This window comes from Leucoraja erinacea, chromosome 11, assembly GCF_028641065.1.
Source record: "Leucoraja erinacea ecotype New England chromosome 11, Leri_hhj_1, whole genome shotgun sequence".
NCBI classification, from domain to species: Eukaryota; Metazoa; Chordata; class Chondrichthyes; order Rajiformes; family Rajidae; genus Leucoraja; species Leucoraja erinaceus.
Window position 1 is genome coordinate 4883767 of NC_073387.1, and position 20444 is coordinate 4904210.

At 45.2% G+C, this 20444-nt stretch overlaps 1 protein-coding gene across 4 annotated transcripts in view; it reads left to right on the plus strand.

Moving 5' to 3' along the window:
- Nucleotides 1–9035: 9035 nt before the first annotated feature.
- ebf1a (EBF transcription factor 1a) overlaps nucleotides 9036–20444 on the plus strand; it is a 500414-nt gene continuing 489005 nt past the window's right edge. For 2 of the 4 annotated variants that reach the window (XM_055642601.1, XM_055642600.1), the window contains exons 1-5: nucleotides 9370–10071; nucleotides 10683–10839; nucleotides 11299–11362; nucleotides 12036–12091; nucleotides 16675–16748. In XM_055642601.1, coding sequence (XP_055498576.1) covers nucleotides 9938–10071; nucleotides 10683–10839; nucleotides 11299–11362; nucleotides 12036–12091; nucleotides 16675–16748 — 485 coding nt within the window. In that variant the 5' untranslated portion in view covers nucleotides 9370–9937. Of the gene's footprint in view, nucleotides 9188–9369; nucleotides 10072–10682; nucleotides 10840–11298; nucleotides 11363–12035; nucleotides 12092–16674; nucleotides 16749–20444 lie in introns of those variants that run through there. The other 2 variants (XM_055642599.1, XM_055642597.1) reach the window with 2 other exon arrangements.

Here is a 20444-nt window from a genome sequence, read left to right on the forward strand (position 1 = left end):
ATATACCTGGTAATACGACTGCAGATCGAAAAGAGTGGTTGACTGGCGCTCCGTGTGTTGAGACAGGATTTGAACGGAAATTTCAGTCGTGTCCTTGTTTGCGCTGGTCACTGACTGCCCAGAGGGCACTGACTTCAGCAACGCGGCTTCGCGAGAAGGGTTATGCTTTAAATGAACAATAATTGTAGGTAAATGGGTTAAACTCGCTTTATGTTTTTTTTAACTCGCTGTTAGTGGTATCTGTTTATTATTGCCACGCGTCTGACATACAGAAAGCACCGTTGTTTTGCGCGCTGTCCAGACAAACCATAATGTACACGATGACCACCAAACCGCATCCAAGTACACGGGCAGGGCAAAGCGAAAATAAACTGGGCAGAATATACTTTAAGAAGGAACTGCAGATGCTGGAAAATCGAAGGCAGCCAAAAATGCTGGAGAAACTCAGCGGGTGAGGCAGCATCTATGGAGCGAAGGAAATATGCAACGTTTCGGGTCGAAACCCTGCTTCAGAATATAGTGTGTAGGAAGGAATTGCAGATGCCGGGTTAAACGAAGATAGACGCAAAATACTGGAGTAACTCCGTGGGACAGGCAGCATCTCTGGAGAGAAGGGATGGGGTGACGTTTCGGGTCGAGACCCTTCTTCAGACTATATAGTATAGTGTTAGAGTTATAGGGAAAGTACAGGGAAACAATATTGTAAGGTTCGCAACGAGGTAGAATGGCAGATCGGAGTAATCTATCCTTGGCTTGAGAGAGATTCGTTCGGTTATCAGTCATAGAAACATAGAAAATAGGTGCAGGAGTAGGCCATTCGGCCCTTCGAGCCTGTATGCCATTCAATATGATCATGGCTGATCATCCAACTCAGTATCCTGTACCTGCCTTCTCTCAATACCCCCTGATCCCTTTAGCCACAAGGGCCACATCTAACTCCCTCTTAAATATAGCCAATGAACTGGCCTCAACTACCTTCTGTGGCAGAGATTTCCACAGATTCACCACTCTCTGTGTGAAAAAATGTTTTTATCATCTCGGTCCTAAAGGATTTTCCCTCTATCCTTAAACTGTGACCCCTTGTCCTGGACTTCCCCAACATCGGGAACAATCTTCCTGCATAAGAATTTTGCAAGTTTCTATAAGACCCCCCTCAATCTCCTAAATTCTAGCGAGTACAAGCTGAGTCTATCCAGTCTTTCTTCATATGAAAATCCTGACATCCCATGATGTCAACAGCGGGGAAAAAGCTGTCTATCAATTTGGTGCTCCGTGCTTCTAGTTTTTGTGCCTTGCGTCCGATGGGAGAGGGGTATGTGTGGGCGGTCCCTGATCATGTAGGCAGCAATCACGAGGCAGCGTGAAGTGTACCTGCAAAATGGGAGCGGGGTTGGTGTTGGGAGAGAGACCGGTTGGAGTAACGGACTGGGCTGCACACACAACTGTCGCCTATCCCTTGCGCTCTTGCTATTTTTGGTACGTTCTTGATTATTGTCACACGTAAAGCGACACAATGCCAAACCTTGTTTTGCGTGCCGTCCAGTCAGGCTATATCACACACAAGAGTACATCGGAGCTAAGAGCGCAAGAGACAGTTGCATCTGCAGAGAAAGTGAGTTTGGCAGTGGGAGAGGATGAGATGTGGGAACAAACAGGTTGTTGTTACACGAGCGAAGTTGCACTTTTACGAATGAAACCGAAAGTTTCGGATTTGTTAAATAGGATAAAGAGTTGTGTTTCCGAGCGCAATCCCGTGGCGTTATTTAATGTCGGGTAATTGAAGGGATGAAATGGTGAACGATAAAGCTACGAAACGGATTTGGGGGGAATTTTCTGGTTGAATTTACCAATTCGGGAATTAATATCGAACTCGGTCATTGAAGTAGAAAATGGCCAGAAACACTCAGCGAGTTAGGAGGCGTCTGTGGGGGGAAAGAAACAGATTTGCATTTCAGCCCGGCGACCTTTTGCAGCGATCTCCTGAGTATTTCCGAGGCCGAGAGTTTTGAAGATGGATTTTTGTTCTGTTGAACTTGCCCCGGGGAGACGCCGCCTCCTCTCAGCCCTGCGGTGTAATATCCCACCCAGCCACTGAGTGTCAGTCTTGGTATTAGAATCGCTCTGTCTCGGTGGGAAACGCAGCCCAGAGTTAGAACCGAGCACAGTTAGAAACCTTGGCCCAGTCCCTTTGCCGAAAGCTTGCTTGCGTTAAGGCAATAACTGCTTCATTGTCCCGCGTCCAGCTAAATCGGATTAGGAAGACGCTATTATCCCAATTTGTGGCCGCGAAAATGCGATTAACTCCTTGAATTCCTTGAATCGCAAACGTTAGACGCGTGTTAGGTGAGATCGACAGTGAGAAGGGGGTGCAGGAAAAAAGCTGGTTTACACCGCAGATAGACACAAAATGCTGGAGTAATTCAGTCTGAAGAAGGGTCTCGACCCGAACCGTCACTCATTCCTTCTCTTCAGAGATACTGCCTGTCCCACTGTGCTAGTCTAACGTTTTGTGTCTTATCTTCATTTTTAACTATGTGCCTGCCTGCCGTCCGAACACAACAGTGCACAGATCCACTGACCGAGGCCCCAGACAGTTCTGCCTCATTTTTACCGGATTTCCTGGACTGTGACCCCCGGAGTCGTGTGGTTCGGAGGCGGGGCGAAGGCAATGGTGCCCGGGGCTGTCTTATGCTGGCATGCCCTGTTCTGTCCTGTTCGTGTTGGGCTGTAACTCTTCCCCGTTAAATGTTTCGCATTAGAAGTCTTGGTTGTAATAAGAAGAGCAAAAAGTCAATTGGAAGGCCCGTGTATCAATCGCCTTAACCAGCTTACCGTTTGAAACTCCACTATTCCCATCCACCTATTCTACCATTCGCTCCGCTGTCAACTCCGGCCATTTCCCTCCGCTCAGCGCGGACAGTTGCAACGACGCCCTCGCTTCTCTCCTGTATTTCATGTTGCGGGTTGGTGAATGGAAACAGCTCCTCATCTCCGGACCCTCGCCTCGGGCTGGAACAGAGTGAAGGAAGGAAGGAACTGCCGATGCTGGCTTACACCGGTGATAGACACAAAAAGCTGAAGTCTGCCCCGCTGAGTGACCAGCATTTTGTGTCTATCTTCAGAGGAACTCTAGCCCGCGGCGCATGGTCAGGCCAATGATCCTGTGTATTTCCCATTCAATCCCACTCCCTGGAATCGTGGACAAACGTTCATGCACTCAACTCTCCAAACGCATTCACTGCTCCTCGTTAAGAGATCAAAAATACTCGCCAGTTGTTTCTTCCCCATTGACTAATTTCACCAATCTGTTTGCCGCGTGTCAAACCCATGAATTTGTATTCGGAAGTCATTAGACAATAGACAATAGGTGCAGGAGTAGGCCATTCGGCCCTTCGAGCCAGCACCGCCATTCAATGTGATCATGGCTGATCATCCCCAATCAATACCCTGTTCCTGCCTTCCCCACATATCCCCTGACTCCGCTATTTTTAAGAGCCCTATCTAGCTCTCTCTTGAAAGTATCCAGAGAACAGGCCTCCACCGCCCTCTGAGGCAGTGAATTCCACAGACTCTTTAGTGAGGCCGTGGGTGGTATGGGTCGGGTCCATTTCCCCCTTTGTTGGTCTATAGGCGCTTACAATATATACATCCAGGTGTATTTTAGTGATATAGTTCGGATATTCAAACGCAGCAAATGATTAGAGCTGTATTCTAATCCTCGCTATTCCGCCCCTACAACCATTTTACGTCTATCGCTTAGACACATGGAACTGCAGATGCTGGTTAACAAAACAAATCATAAAGTGCTGGAGTATCCCAGCGAACCAGACAACATTTCTGGAAGATAGACACAAAAAGCTGTAGTAACTCAGCGCGTCAGGCAGAATCTCTGGAGAAAAGGAATGGGTGACGTTTGGGGTTGAGACCCTTCTTCAGACATGTATTGGTGGTGTTTTAGGTCGGGGCCTTTTTTTCGGATCCGATTGGTCACCTACCCGTGTTATTATGCCTGACCCGAATAGTGACTCTAGCACCTTGTACACGAATCTCTTTACTGTCTTGTGGCCTTGTCCCTCCGCGTGCCGTGGATGTTGGCGAGCGTTGGATCCGATCAAACAGCAACATTTCAGTCAGTCCCACCAACGTGGGCCCGCGTTCATCATCACACCCATCTTCTCCCCATCACTGACCCCTGCCCAGAGAAAATAGACACAAAATGCTGGAGTAACTCAGCGGGCCAGGCAACATCTCTGGAGAGAAGGAATGGGTAACATTCCTAGTTGAGACCCTTCTTCAGACCCGAAACGTCACCCATTCCTTCCCTCCAGAGACGCTGCCTGTCCTGCAGAGTTACTCCAGCATTTTGCGTCTATCTTCGGTTTAAACCAGCATCTGCAGTTCCTTTCCCCTGTCCAAGGAACCGCTTTCTTATGGTTTCGGCCCGGAACGTTGCCTATTTCCTTCGCTCCATAGATGCTGCTGCACCCGCTGAGTTTCTCCAGAATTTTTGTGTACCTTCGATTTTCCAGCGTCTGCAGTTCCTTCTTAAACGCTTTCTTATTTCCCCTTGTGAACGAGTAGCCAGTGAACGTTTCCATTAAACCCTCAATATTATAACCATGAATTCCCATTGGATTTTGTAAATAGTGAATTGGTTCCACAATAAACCAGGCCTTTGATGTACCGACAGCAGATCCAGCAGACAGCAACATGCAGAATAAATAACGCTGCTACCCAAAATATGTTGTTTAGAGTAGGTTCGATGCTTATCCTCATCTTTGTGCCTTTCATCTTATGACATCCTGATCATTACTGTGTGATCTGTCTGATGATAGCCCCAAGATCTGGAATGATTTGTTATTTGGCTCGGCTTGTTCTGGTGGCGGCCGTTAGATGGCGCGCTTGTGCACATAATACCCGCTCTCATCCCCGCCGTCTCCAGTCCTCGTTTATTTCAATCCTCATTATCCCCCTCCCCCTCTCTCCCTCCCTCTCTCTCCTCTCTGTCTCTCTCTCCTTCTCTCTCCCCCCCTCTCTCTCTCTCTCCCTCTCTCCTCTCTCCCTATCTCTCCCTCTCTCCCTCTCTCCCTCTCTCTCCCCCTCTCTCCCTCTCCCTCCCTCTCCCTCTCTCTCTCCCTCTCCCCCTCTCTCCCTCCCTCCCTCTCTCTCCCCCTCCCTCTCTCCCTCTCTCTCTCTCCTCTCTCTCTCCTCTCTCTCTCTCTCTCTCTCTCTCCTCCTCTCTCCCTCTCTCTCCCCCTCTCTCTCCCTCTCTCCCTCTCTCTCTCTCTCTCTCTCTCCCCTCTCTCTCTCTCTCTCTCTCTCTCTCTCTCTCTCTCTCTCTCTCTCTCTCTCTCTCTCTCTCTCTCTCTCTCTCTCCCTCTCTCTCTCTCTCTCTCTCTCTCTCTCTCTCTCTCTCTCTCTCTCCCTCTCCCCCTCTCTCTCTCCCTCTCTCTCCCCTCCTCTCCCTCCCTCTCTCTCTCCCCTCTCTCTCCCTCCCTCACCCTCTCTCTCCCCCCTCTCCCTCTCTCCCCTCTCTCTCTCTCCCTCCCCCCCCCTCTCCCCCTCTCCCCCTCTCCCCCTCTCTCTCACTCTCTCTCCCTCTCCTTCCCTCTCTCCCTCTCTCCTCTCCCTCTCCCTCTCCCTTTCTCTCTCTCTATCTCCCCCTCTCTCTCTCCCTCTCTCCCCTCTCTCCCCTTCTCAATCTCTATTCTGCCTCTGAACCGTTCTTCACTGCTACACCTTCCACATTGTCTGTACAAAGTTCGCACTTTCATTTCAAATGCAACGTTGTATTTTACCCCGTGTCCGTGCCCTTACAGTGCAGCGGATCCCGTTAAACATAAATAAATACAAAGAATTAGAGCAGTTTGGTAAATTAATAGGGGCTACGAATTGTTAAGAAACTAAAGGATTTGTTCGTATTAATATATTTTTATCGCAAGGAACCTGAACACTTTTACACGCCTTTTTAAAATGAAAAGTCACACAAGGCTCACGCGCGCATAAACATATTAAAAAATATATATTAAACTGCGGGCAATAACATTAAAATGAAAATAAATAGTGCGATGATATTTTGTACGAAGTGGGGGTTTGAAACCGCGCAGTAACAGGGTTCTGGTTAGAATGTGGGACGGAGTGAGTCGTGGGTGACTCCAAGAACTATAACGGCAACAAGCAGCACTAACGCTGGGACAATCTGGGGGAACCGTTCGGCCGCTTTACGAATGATCAAACGTCCCTCTCAGATACCCACCTGTGTTTCAGATTGTGGTTCGTTTGAAAGCCGCATGTTGGGTCCATTCCCGGGACGGGTTTTGCCCGTTGCGTTTCCCCCCCTCTGTCTTTGACTAGTTGCATTTGCAATTAAATGAAAATCACCGCGACTAACAAACAGCGCGGCGATGTTAAGGCTTTGGACCAACTCCCACAACGGTGGAGTAAAATACCAAACTACCCGGCACTGAGTTTGGTTTCCCACTGCGCCGACCACAATGCACAAATTAATAAGATAATTAGAATGCTTTAAAGTCGTGATATCTTGTCGAGTACACACGCCGATGACAACCATGCCTGAATATGTGACAAGAATCCATTCATGCCAAATTTGTGTTGGACTTCATTCCGTTCTTCTCCTCTATAATCCGGGGCTACATGGCATTAGAACATTGATGTCGTTCAGTGGTAGCGATTTAATATTAAAAAAAGCCTTTTCGCCAAATCGATGGAATGAAATCATTAAGTTTCCAATATTATTCAACAGCAATGTCGTTTAAATAATTCCTTTAATTGGGTCAATTTGTTACTTTGGGGGGAAAACTGTAGGAAGCGAATAAATATTTTATTGCATGCACTCACGTGAGTGCTGGTAAAACCTTGCTATTTATTTAAAATATCACTGTCATCTCCGAGACCGGAGCGGTCCCTTGCACCGAGGCGTTATGAAGAGAAACGACTCTCTCGCTCTCCGGGAACATGTCCTTAACGGGAAGCATCTGTAGCTCTGCGTACCGGTTGGAATCGATTGTAACAAGAAATGTTTAATAATAAAGGAACTACTCTGTAACTAGACTGTGATATCAGTCTTTGCTGCCTTGTTCTGCGGCACAACGGGGTTTTATCCCTAGTTTGCCCGGGATACGGTGAGCTTTTCGTGCTTATTAAATAGACTCGATTACTTCATAGGTGTGTAGGATTAAATGCAGATAAATTTAATATAATGACGGCAAATACTCCCACCTTATTTGAAGCGACATGGGAAAACTGGAATGAAATGTTGGGGGGAATATGAATGGCGTTGTATCTATCTCATATATAATATCTATATATTACACCCCACCCCATTCTAATGGGTCGAGTACAGCGTGTCGGCGCCTTGCTCTGCTCTCACTTGTGCCCAAGAGTTAAAGAACGCTTTACCCGGTCCCTGATCACATTGTGAGAGTCTCCAAGATGCTTTCTCCTGCCCTGGGCCGCTGCAGGAACACCCATGTCCCCACACACATGTCAACAGATGCCTTCTTTCCACATTCAAATGTGCCCAGATCCCCCCCACCCTTTACAATGGAAGCGTTTAGTTTGTTGTGCACCCATGTTAATTACTGGCTCAGCCTTCTTCACCTCCAAGAACACAGCCTTGAGTGGAGAGCAGAAAATGGTTTACATCCGACCCGTCGGCTTTGGCGTTGGGGGTGGCTGCTGGGAGAGTGGGTATCTGTCTGTCTGTCTGTCTGGTATGTTGGTGTTTTGACGGGAGATTGATTGAAGAAAAATTAGACCCAAATCCACATCCCGCCTTTTGAGTGCTTGTGGAAGCGACTCAGTTACTGCAGTAATCAGGGTGTGAGTGAGGACTACCATCTGCCCAACCGGGGAACTGTGACCATTATTTCATTAGGGAAGTTGTGGTCGCTCCCTGTGTGTTGGTTACTAAGTAGTGAGGCTGTGGGTTAAGCCTTGTCTGCAGACATGGAGTGTGAAGTTGCACAAGCCTCGGCTCCGGGACCAGGGACCCACCGGCTGAAGCTTTCAGGCTGTTACACGGAGAAGCTCTCAACTGTTAAATCCAAGTCACAACGAAGGAAATGGAACAGTGTTTAACGCTGCTGCTACCTGTTGTATGTACGCTTATGAAAGGCGAGAGGTGGCAAATCTTAATCCGTGGATGGTGTTTACCGTGTATAACCCTTACCCATGTACACATGGATACATAAAACTCACAGCTCATAGTGCGGAATGTTCTGTTTTATATAAACAAAATAATCACACCTCCCGTAAGATGATCATTCATATAAATTAAATAAGTTTACTTAAACATTTTTTTGGTACGGACCATTCTGCTGGCGAGCTTCATTCTGCACACTATATATGTGTGTGTGTGTGTGTGTGTGTGTGTGTGTGTGTGTGTGTGTGAGTAACGCTGTCAGGCGGTGGACATTGAGTAGCGTGGGCGTGGTGAAACATGTCCACGTTATATCCACACATGTTGTAACCCGCGTGGCAAAGGCCCCTTACAAATCTCACCCCCTTCAACTCTTACAGCCCCTTTCCAACGTCTGACACCCACCAAGGTTCATTCAAGAACTTTTCAACACAGGCACATTTGGAATCCAGGCTGTTTTGCGTTGATGTGGAAGCTCATCCTCCCATCTACAGACCCAGTGGATCTAAACTAATTGAGGTTCGCAGTTGAGCTGAGCACAGTGTTGTGATTTCACCACAGTCGGATCAACCCAAGTTAACTAGTGTGAATATATTGTTTGTTTAATCAAAACAATATTTGCAGAGGACAATCACAGAAATTGCTCAGGAAATAAATATTTCATAAATACATTGCACGCGCCCAATATTAGAATGGGACCCGTTGTGTTTCTAAACAGTGCATTCCTTCTACCTTTACCGCTTTGTTTTGTCAAATATGAAAAGAACAAAACATGCTTTCCCCTATTGTCAGCTTCCCCTGTCGATCTCCAGGGCCCAGGGCAGCTATTGGTTGTGGGGGGAGGCGGGTTTTGACCATGTTTGGTGAGCATCGTTCAACCTCTCCCCCACTCGCCAACCCCTTCACTTGCCGCGACCCACACGGGAGGTTGCTAGCCCTCGGGAAGAGACAGGGGTTAGAGTGAGGTAGCTCAGAGAGCGTGGCTGCGAGAGAGAGGGGGATAGATAGAGAGGGAGAGAGAGAGAGGTAATCCCGAATTCCTACAGGGCAATCGGCTCCCATCCTGACTCCCCCCCCCCCCCCCCCATCCCCTCCCTCCCATCATCCCTCCCTCCGCCTCCCACCCCCAGAGATCAGAGAACAAGCATCACTCCCACCAATTTTCCCCCCCCCCCCCCCCCCTCCCCCCCCCTCTCCCCCTCCCGCTCCAACAGCCCCGCACCGTTCACAAGGGATAACCGCGTCCTCCTGCATTAGTCATTCATTCGCCACACTGACAGACGCGACCGTTTGCGAATGCAGACACACACACACACACACAGAAAATAAACTTAGTGTTTCTAATTGGACCATGACACTTGGTGCTCCGCAGCCCGATATCCCGGCCTGATTAGTCCGCCTGCTTCAGTCTCACCTGCGTTCTACAGCCTTTGACCCGCTTCCTTGGGAATATTTCACTGGGAAGGATCTCCGTGCCTCCTCTTTTCCCCTCCGTTCTCCCCCTTCCCCCCTCTTTCTCTCTCCCTCTCTCTCTCTCTTGCCCTCATCACTTCTGTTCCCCGGTGACTGGCGCAGCACAGTTCTCACTGTATTTTTTGTGTGCACTTTCTTTTTTTTGGAGGATACTTGGCCGTAAACTGCGTCTCAACATCTTAAACGGTCCTGTTGGCTTCTGACGGCAGCTCGAAGGAGAGAGCGAGAGAGAGAGAGACAGAGAGACAGAGAGGGGCAGAGAGAGAGGCAGGGAGACAGAGGTGTAAAAGAAAGCTTGTTCCCATGTTTGGGATCCAGGAAAATATACAACGAAGCGGGGGCAGCATGAAGGAAGAGCCGATCGGAAGCGGAATGAACACTGTCCGCTCCTGGATGCAGGGAGCCGGGATAATGGATGCAAACACGGCCGCGCAAAGGTAGGCACTGTCTCGCTGTTCATTTTACCACGCACCTTCGTTATCTCAATGTAGCTATGTATTCCGCTTGGTAGAACTGGCAAAATTCGGCTTCGAGGCCATGTCAAGTCTGTGTGTTTAATTTGACATCCTTAGAACGTTCTTTGTAATCAACCCTCTATTTTCCGGTCTTTTCCCTTCTTGGGCGAGTGTATACACTGAGACATTGTGACTATGAGCATCAACGATATTCTCCACACTCTCCCCGTTATGCTCCCCGATAACACAACACGCTAACTTTTTTTTTTCAAAAGCGAGTTTTAAAAAAAGAAATAAAACTGTTTGAACCGACTCATCCGACTAAATAAAGCAAGTTTTGTTGTGAAACGCTGTCACTCCGACCAGTTCTGGGAATAATTAAAACAGCGAGTTTTCATCGCTTCTGATATTACATTGTAAATCAATCAGGGATTTTACTAAGTGTTGTGTTATTTTAGATTTGGGGTAACGAGGAGTTTACGTACTGTATTCCGATACATTGTCTCGGAAAGCATTGGTTTTCGGCTTATTTTTTGCCACTCGGAGCCTCTTCTCCGCTCTTCACCGAGTCTTCCTTCTCTTCTTCTCCGCAGCGGTGTCGGCCTGGCTCGGGCTCACTTCGAAAAGCAGCCGCCCTCTAATCTGCGCAAATCCAACTTCTTTCACTTTGTGCTGGCCCTGTACGACCGCCAAGGTCAGCCGGTGGAGATAGAGCGGACAGCCTTCGTGGGCTTCGTGGAGAAAGAAAAAGTAAGTTTCATTCGCTCTCAATAGGAAAAGTTTTGAGATGAGCCGGGGAGAGAAGGGGCGAGCGGGGAGCGATAGGAACTCTCTGATCACGGACTGATCGGTTACGGCCACCGAAGTCGCCGCGACACATGCAAACTGCCGACTTCTGAATATATTGACAAAATGTTTTATAATCAGTATAACCGCACAACTCGGAATTACATCGGCGTTTTAAACTCCGTCCTTGCTTCTTAGATTAACAAGGGATATAAATGTAATTGTCATTTTTACAATGATCAACATTTTAATTCAAGAGCAAAATCGCCCAGTTTCAACCCAAGTGTCACTGCCCTGCCCGCGCCCAGCCGCGGAGCCCCGCACACTCACATCGCTCGCATTCAAACTTTTTATACAGGAATCTTAAGTTGCGGTTTCGCTTTGTTTGGAAGCATTTTTTTTTAATCCGCTTTCTTGTTTCAGGAACTAAGTGGAGAAAAGACGAATAATGGGATACATTACAGAATACAGTTGCTGTACAGTAACGGTGAGTTGACACTTGTGCTAACATCCAACATGCTCGCCTGCTCCATAATCGCGCCGGATAGATACATCATTCCGGCCTTGGGCCAGCCAGCGGTCATAGACTCGTAGAGTCACACAACACGGTCAACTCTGCTGCCCAGTACATCGCCACATTTCTCTTCCCTCTCCTTTAGATATACGATCCCGCTTGTAGGAAATGTAATTTCTTACTGCCTGAGACTTCACGCTGTTTAAAACCACACTCGTGTCTTCTGCTCTCTCCCACTCTCTCTCTCTCCCTCTCTCTCTCTCACACAAACACATCCTGTATATAAAACATTGTCGCCTCTTGTCAAGCATATCTGCCGCCCGACCTTCAGTATTTCCAAAGAAGTAGGAGTTATAATTCTTCCAACTGCATGGCAGAATCACAGAGAACAAAACGCGGGTTGCATCAGTAAAAATGCTCCAAAACTTCCTTCATCCGCTTTTAAACAAACTCCCCTTCAACTCCCCATCCTTACACCAAATGGAACTGTTGTCACACAAATCACGCACAAATCATGACTTATATGCGCCTGTTTACGAACACCTGATTGAAGCGAGGGGAAGGGGAATGAATTGAGATTATTTTAAATGCTTGCACTAACACTCAGAAGTTGAAGAGCGTGACAGTTTTGTCTTCTTGTGATCAGGGATCAGGACTGAACAAGATTTGTACGTTCGACTCATCGACTCGATGACCAAACAGGTAAGCAAAACCTTTACTGCGAGGGTTTCAATGAAAATGATTTCAGAACTGTTGACATGAACCACCGCTGAAGGCATTTTGAGTCGCGCCCAGCGGGGTCAAACTAGGTCCCGGAGAAGTGGTGGCAGTGGCGGAGAATGTGCAGTTGCAAATGTGAATCAAGTCACAGATAGAATTGTCCCGCGGAAAAGCGGCCGTGTATTTTTTTGGGGGAATTATTCAGGGAGGGGAGGGCGGGGGAGGGGTGGAAGTTGGACAGTGAGAGGTGTTAGATGTCGCTGACGCAAAACAACAAAAGTAGTGGTTGTGGAAATCGCCGCCGTGAGCATTGGGGATGTGGTGGAGGTGATGACGGGGAGGGGTGGGGAGTGGACAGAAGGGTCCTGACACCCAGTGCTGAAGTCGGAAGCGCAAGGAAGGCAGGCGACAGGGCGGTGGGGTCACAGTGCAGCCTAGATGTCCACACCGAACAGCTCCAAGTACCAACACTTCAGCGGCTGTGCAATGTTTGCGATGGGTTTTATTTTTTGTGATTAGTGAGGTGCATCTTTGGAGTTCATGGTTGTGCACATGAGTTTGGTTTAAAAGTTGCGCGAACTCGCCCGGTCTCCCTCCAAACTGTTCCCAGCGCTGCAGTTGGACTGGCCACGCTGGTTTAGTTTACTGAAGGCTGTCAGTGAACTGGTCAACCCGCAACTGGCCCGCTGGACTAACTACTCCTTTCCAAATATATTACTCCCGCCTCCAGACACACATCATTATATATTCTTTAAATAAAGTTCAAATTCACATGCGTTCCCTTAGTTCCATGAACGTATTCCATTAGCGTTAATATCAATTTAATTCCAGTGTTTCATATTTATCAATAATAAAGTAACCATGTTCACCGGTTTAAGGCCCAGCATCGCCGCTTGTAACAATACTCCAGGAGTACATCAGAACTCACGGACATTAAACTTGTTATCTGTTGTACACGCTCTATATTTCAATACTCTCCAAACTCACGAACTCGCTAGAGTGATTTCACGGGCGCAATTTTACAGAGAGGTGATTTACTTTGCAATGAGATAAAAGCATTCATTCTTTGTCTGAAATGTTCCCGCCACGTTTGGTTTCTAATGCGACTCGCGCCCTATCCAAGAATGAAACTATAACATCAACAGGCAAACCTTGCTGTGAAAATATTCCCACTGCCCTTTAGAAATTATTTCTGAATGTCACCACTGAGGAGTAACGGGGCCGAGGAAAGGACGCATCTGTAATCTCAGAAACGCCGTGTATCATTTCGGTCAGAAATAATGACACATATTCTAACAAGCCACATTTTAACATCGCAGAACTTTAATGTACATGTGCAAAAAATATAAATAATAACGCACTTAAATCTTTCCTAAAACAATCAGTAAATACACTTTATTCCAAACCAACCGCTGTTAAATTTAATTGTAAATCTTCTCGGCGTGTGTATACACAGACATTTATATATTGCGTTCCTTGTATATTATACAGATACATAGCTAAACAGGTAAGAGAACATTCAACAATGTCAGATTCATATTTTGGTAATCAGGCTGCAACAATCTCGAAATAACCTGTTGTTGTTATCATTTTTATCCTGGACTTTACCTAGCCAATCTATTCAATATAAATGTACACATCACCACCACCACCACCACTCACTCCCACCCACCCCTGGTCTTGTGCTTTTACTACCAACTCCACACAATTCGGGCGTGTACAATGTTTGAAGGAGAACGCGTCGCTGCGTTTCTCTGCACATGTTCCGATTCGAGCGGTGATTTCAGTGAGAATTGAAAGGTTGAAGGGCCGTTCAGACCCGCGGCTGTGCTTGACCCCGGCGACTCTTGATTATCCCAGCCCATCAAACCTCGGCTGCATCCACACACACCGTTTTACAGAGATAAAATAAAATCATAGCTTTTAAGTTCAGCTCGAGGTTCCCCTGTTCTCTCTGGCGCGCGCACACACACACACACACACACACACACACACACAACACACAACAAAACACAGACGCACTAATAGAAAAGCCGATTTTAAAACTACTCAGGTGTGTGTGTGTGTGTGTGCGTTAGGTCTTACGCATATCTAACCAGAATGAGAATATTCTCAATGCCTGGTCGCTTGCTCTGACCGCACGTGTAAGATAATAAATAATTATCCGAATGCATTAAAAATGAATGGTCTAAAAAATCTCAGATCACAGCCCCGATCAAACATATTACTTCCAATGGGGTTATTCCCAATGCAGGATTTGGTATGTTTTTTTTGTTAAACCATTTTTCCACATATATTTCGCTTTTCCAATTTAATCTTTCACCATATATTATGAAGCGCAGACGCAAAAATATGCTGGTTAGTTTTTTGCGATTTCTTCTATTTTCTTCAGCCTGTGTGTGTGTGTCTGTAAGGCAGGGGAGGTTAAGCATTCACACGAAAACAGAGATTGCGGAAACAACACTAAACACATGCGAGCAGTTGGGGTGGCATTCTGATCGCACTTCACCATCTGTCGGCGAGCAGCTCTCCAAATCTGCCGCCCTATTTCTCCTCATCTTTGTCTTGGGCCCGCAGTCTAACATGTTCTCTTCTCACCCCCTCCCCTCCCCCCACCGGCCCCTCCAACACATTTCCTAAACACACGCTTCTGTTCTGATGTTGCATGTATATAGATATATATATATGTATATTGTTCCATTGCAAACGTTCATGTAAATTTAATTCGGACCATTCTTTGGGGAACTAAAGTATAAATACACGCGACGTTGTATTCTATACAGGCCACTGCGAAACGTGTCAGGGAATACTTTGGCAAGGGATTTTTTTGTGTGTGCAAATGTAGAAATTAACATGAAATTAGCGAGCCGTGTAATGAGTATTCTATATTGGATTTCCATTTTGGCCCATTATTTATAGTGATGTAAGTAATATCGAAAATATACGAGGCTGCATTCGGTGCAGCGCAGGGTAATTCTGAAGACTAGGAATTGTGCCATAATTATGCAGAGTTACAACGAGTTCACCTATTGTGTGTCTACATTATTCATAATTTGATAACCACAGTGCTTAAGACGACATAACGGTTTATGGAAATGATTTGCATTCTGTTTCCTTTTGCTCGGAGAGTTCTCGTCATTTGCATCTTTGTAGTTAACTTGTTTTTTTATAAATAGCAGTCCGAACCCACCTTATCACTTCTTACAACATTTCACTTGATAAATCCTGTTACAATCCGACATGAAACGCTTTGAGTTCCTTTCCCTTTCAGCGTTGTGTTTCTGCGCACAGCAGTCGGCAGTGGTCAGGAGGTGGTGCTTTTGTGATTTAATTGGCATCCGCCTTTAAAAAGTACATTATCGGCCAAGTATTTGGAACTATTGGTAATCACATCATCCCCATAATGATTACAAATTGCTACCAACTTTTGTCAAACACTCATCTTTGCTAGTGAAATACTCACTTGCTTTACAAAAAAGACCCGAATCAAAATCAAGGAAAAAGTCTTGCCGGGTTGTGAATGTACACCGTGCAGAAACGGAGACATGGGACTTGGTAGAAGTAGACTTGGGATTCTAATTTGTTCTCTTAAGTAACATCGATGAGAGTTTCTTAGGCAAAAACGCAATATATGTGCAGTAAGTGTGGAGTCATAAGTCAAACAAAACAATCTGAAAATAAAATAAAAGTTGCAATATTAATATCGGTCAAATGAACGTTAAAATATGCGGAGCCTGCCCGAGAAAAGTGTAGCGTCTCATCATTATATTTAATTCACTCTCTCACTTAACATTCTCACGTAACAAAATCACACCAAGTATCATTTGAGATTACTGGCAAACACCAACTCAAGGACCAGATTGAACATTAACACAGACCTTAAACATGTAAAATCTCTCCAAAGGAAATGAATATGTGAAAGTCAAACACAGACGTGCTAAGTAATTGATTTTGTGCAGTTTTATAAAAAGTTGCATTTGTTGATATTTAGTAATTAAACACTAGTCAGTCGAATGTTGCCCAGTGATATTATTAATTTTGTTGCAAAGAATTTGTGCCGGTCTTATAAAATAATGCCCACTTTTCTCTGATGCCCAGTGGTTTGATTTAGAGAAGCTGTACCATGGTATTGATGTGAACTCGATTAAAAACAATACTTTGAATAGTTACACAATTATGATGAGGCAAACCTCAGATAATGCCGAGATGGAAAATTCACGCCCTGCCTTTGCACTTTGAGAATTTGAATTCAGTTTAAACAAAAATCTCTTGAGTTGTTCCAAAATCCAACCCTTTCAGTAATGCCATTTTAGGAAGGAAATGTGTCCACTTTCCCCACTTCATCTTATGGTGAACCCAGTAAGAAGACAGTGACATTCATTTGAAATTGTCCCCGATGTGACAGTAAGCCAGTCACACACATCAGTAGGGATAACAGCGAGGGGGTAAACACTAATATTGCCGGTATGTAATGGCAACAGCCTGGGAATGAATAACAGTAAAAGCCTGAGGAGTGAATGAGAGATGTAACGGTTTAGTTTTTAACCATTCCCTTTCTGTTCCAGGCTATCATTTACGAGGGACAGGACAAGAATCCTGAAATGTGCCGAGTCCTTTTGACACATGAAATCATGTGTAGGTAAGCACTGTTGTAGAGGCTGCTGGCTGGCAGATATATGTTCAATTTTGAAATGACTTGTATTTTGACCTGTCAGCTATATTGTGCCTCCTTATCTGAAAGTAACATATCCAACTGTGATATCTTTACCATTTCACCAACCTCCAACCTCTCAGCTGCCCACCTCGTTGTCACTTTCCCCTCAGCTAATAATGAACCATTTTACATTTCCTTGATCAGCATCTGCTTTGATCTGTCTTTTTCACACCTTACCCCTCCATATCTCTGGTTTCCCTCTCCCCTGATTCCCAGTCTGCGGCAGGCTATCGACATGATCCTTCTCTCCAGAGATGCTGCCTGTCCGCTGGGTTACTCCAGCTTTTTGTGACTATCTTCGGTGTAAACCAGCATCTGCAGTTCCTTCCGACACATTTCTCTTCTGTCCACACTAGTCCAGCTTTAGACACAGTGTTTCCATTTGTGCTCATAAAGCTTTGAAGTGTCAAACCTGCTATTTAATCAAAAAAAATAGCAGCAAAAACACAATTGCAGCAATTTAAAATGAGTTTCAAAATGTTTTTGGGAATAAAAAAAAACACCAATATTTAACATGCCTTAATTTCATAAACAGCTTACGTCCCAAATTAATGTGCCATTTTAGCTGTTATTGAACAATGGGGTATGCAGTTTTATTCTCTGATTATCTGGAACTTCATAACAACATTCATTATGATTTGCTTTAGAAATTTACTGTAAAATAAGGATTTTAGCTGTCTGTTTCCCATGCCCTCATTTGAACAATTCTTCTTTTGTTGGTGATAAACTTCCATATATATATATATATATTGGCATCAGCATGAGTTACCCAACATTGATCTGGACTAGGAAACCTACCTGCTATTTTCCCTCCTTCATGTTGGTGCAACAAGGCCAATCTGTGTTGCTTCCCCACTAACTTGGAACAGGCCGGGAGCTGGACTTGAGACCTTCTGGTCTTGATTTTACTGTTTGGTTTGGAAGATTTGTGAGATCTGACAAATTATTCCATCTGACTAATGACATTTATCTCATTATAACAAATTCAGGGATTAAAAACTCTCCCATTATAATAAATGTTTCCCAAACTCCCAGCTGGACTGCATTAAAGACTGTGGTGTCCAATCCCTGTTAAGACAAACTTTGCTGCAAGAGAAAATTATTTATTTCAAACTGATCCCACCACATCTTTCTCTTACTAAGTTTTCAGCTGCGTAATGACAACTGCACAGCTGTAATTATTTTAGCAGTCACAGGAAGTGGACAGTGCCTTCAAAAAATTCCCATATGTGGTTCCAAAACAGACATAAATGTCGGAAAACCACAGCGGTCTGTTTTGAGGGAATAATATTAGCAGAGCAACTCTTGTGTCCTAGTAACAAGCCCTTCCCACTTCCCGCCACCCGAATCCTTGCTCTTTTTGTTGGAAGAGCCTGTGTCAGATTCTGTTGTGTTCCCGCTGAAATGCCGATCTTGATATAGTCACTACACAGCAAGGTGCCTGTCCTAGAATTTGTCCTTGTTCCAAGTTGCAAAGTATGTCACTTAAGAGATGAAAAATGTTTGCTTTTATATGGTGCAGGAGAACGCCTTGAATTTCTTCCCACAGTGAATTGATGGTTGAAACGCAGCAACTGTTGTTGTGTAGGTTTTAATTAATTTGGAAAAGCCCCTCTCCAATATTTGAGCGGGCATAGACACCATATGGCAGTGTTTAGCCATCACTTCAGGATAGATCTCTCGTTCGACCCATCTTTCATGCAGAATGAGCTTCCCATGCTGGGTAACAGTTGGGGCTGCTACATTTGGCCCCTGGATTAGACAGCAGGGAAACTATGTAGGACTCCCATTACTGATTACAATAGATGCTGCTATCCTTGATGGAAAATCCTGCCAGCCACTTTGGAGATCGACCCCAGATCGACACCTTCAGGAAATGCAGAGTAAAAAAACCCAAGTTCTCTAACATGAGTCATTCATTAGGATATCAGTTTTCATTGAGCCATGCAGCACAGAGGCAGACTCTTTGGCCTACTTAGTCCGTGCCAACCATCAAACACCCAGTTACACCAACCCCATCTTACTTTATTGAGTGCCATAGGTATGTGAAACTCAGCGGGACAGGCAGCATCTCTGGAGAGAAGGAATGTGTGACGCTACCCATTGATTCTCTCCAGAGATGCTGCTGAGTTACTCCGGCTTTTTGTGTCTTATCTTCAGTTTGAACCCGAATAGCATCTGCTATTCCTACTTACACCTAGTTGTGTGAAAGTTGGGTATCATAGCTGACAATTGCTTCAAAGTTACATATTTACATAATGCGCATAGTGCTTTAAATTATCTGACAGGCTCACGGTAATGCTGATGACCCATTAGTTAAAATCATTAAGGGCTCGTCATGAATAATAAATAGTTCAATGGACAAACAACACTGCTCTCTGGTAAGCAAGCACGGATTGTCTCCTACTTTGTAACATTTGTTGCTATAGTCCCGCTAAATTACTAAACAGGAAAAATCACTTCCATCTTCAGGGAATAATTCACTGGTGTACTTTGATTTGCTTTTTGCAAAGTCTGAATGAACTCAGGACTGGAATGGTCAGGCCGGTGTGTTCATTTTTTAAGCACTCCTCACATCCATATTCATACAAAACACAGAGGAAAGGTCTAATGGTCAGCATTAATGAAACGGGCACAAGGATATTTTTCAGTGCTCTATGACCTTATAAAGATGCAGGGGAAATTTTAATAATATGTAGAAAGTTTAAATTTCCAGCATAATCACCAGTGGATACTTTGTTGAGAAAAGTAGTTTGCAACAGCTATAAGTAGGGGCGTGAAGGAAGAAACTTCAGATGCTGGTTTACACCAAAGATAGACACAAAATGCTGGAGTAACTCAGCGGGACAGGCAGCATCTCTGGAGGGAAGGAATGGGTGACGTTTCAGGTCGGGACTCTTCTTCAAACTGCTAAGTTGGGCGTATGGATGTGCTTCACTTAGCAGAGTGTGAAGGAGCCTTCATGAGCACTGGTGGCTAGTGTTTAAGAAGGGACTGCAGATGCTGGAAAATCGAAGGTAGACAAAAGTGCTGGAGAAACTCAGCGGGTGCAGCAGCATCTATGGAGCAAAGGAAATAGTTGCCTATTTCCTTTGCTCCATAGATGCTGCTGCACCCGCTGAGTTTCTCCAGCACTTTTGTCTACCACTGGTGGCTAGTGCTGGATATAGTTCACCAAGTAAATATCCAGGACCTACTGGCATCCTGCATTAACCACAGGTTGACAAGGGGCTGGTTCAAGTTTTTGAAAGTAGCTGGACATTAAACTGCGTTACAGTTCAAAATTATCTCCTTCACGTATCCTTTGCTGACTAGCAACCACATAACTAATAATGTAAGGTGCCCATAATTAAAGATAAACAGTAATCAGGTGAATTAGAGGGCTCAATCAAACTTTAATGCGGGGATCGCTGGCCTGTTTCTACACTGTATCTCTAAACTAAACTAAATCTAAACACTATGAACCTGGTGTTTAACAATGCAAGAACAGCTACTGATGAAACTAGCAGCAGTTGTCCAGAAGGAAAGTTGTCCATTAGTAAAGCATCATCGCATGTGATCGGGGAAATTCCACCCTGCTTTACTCTCTGCACATTAACTCTGAAGTAATAAAAACACTAT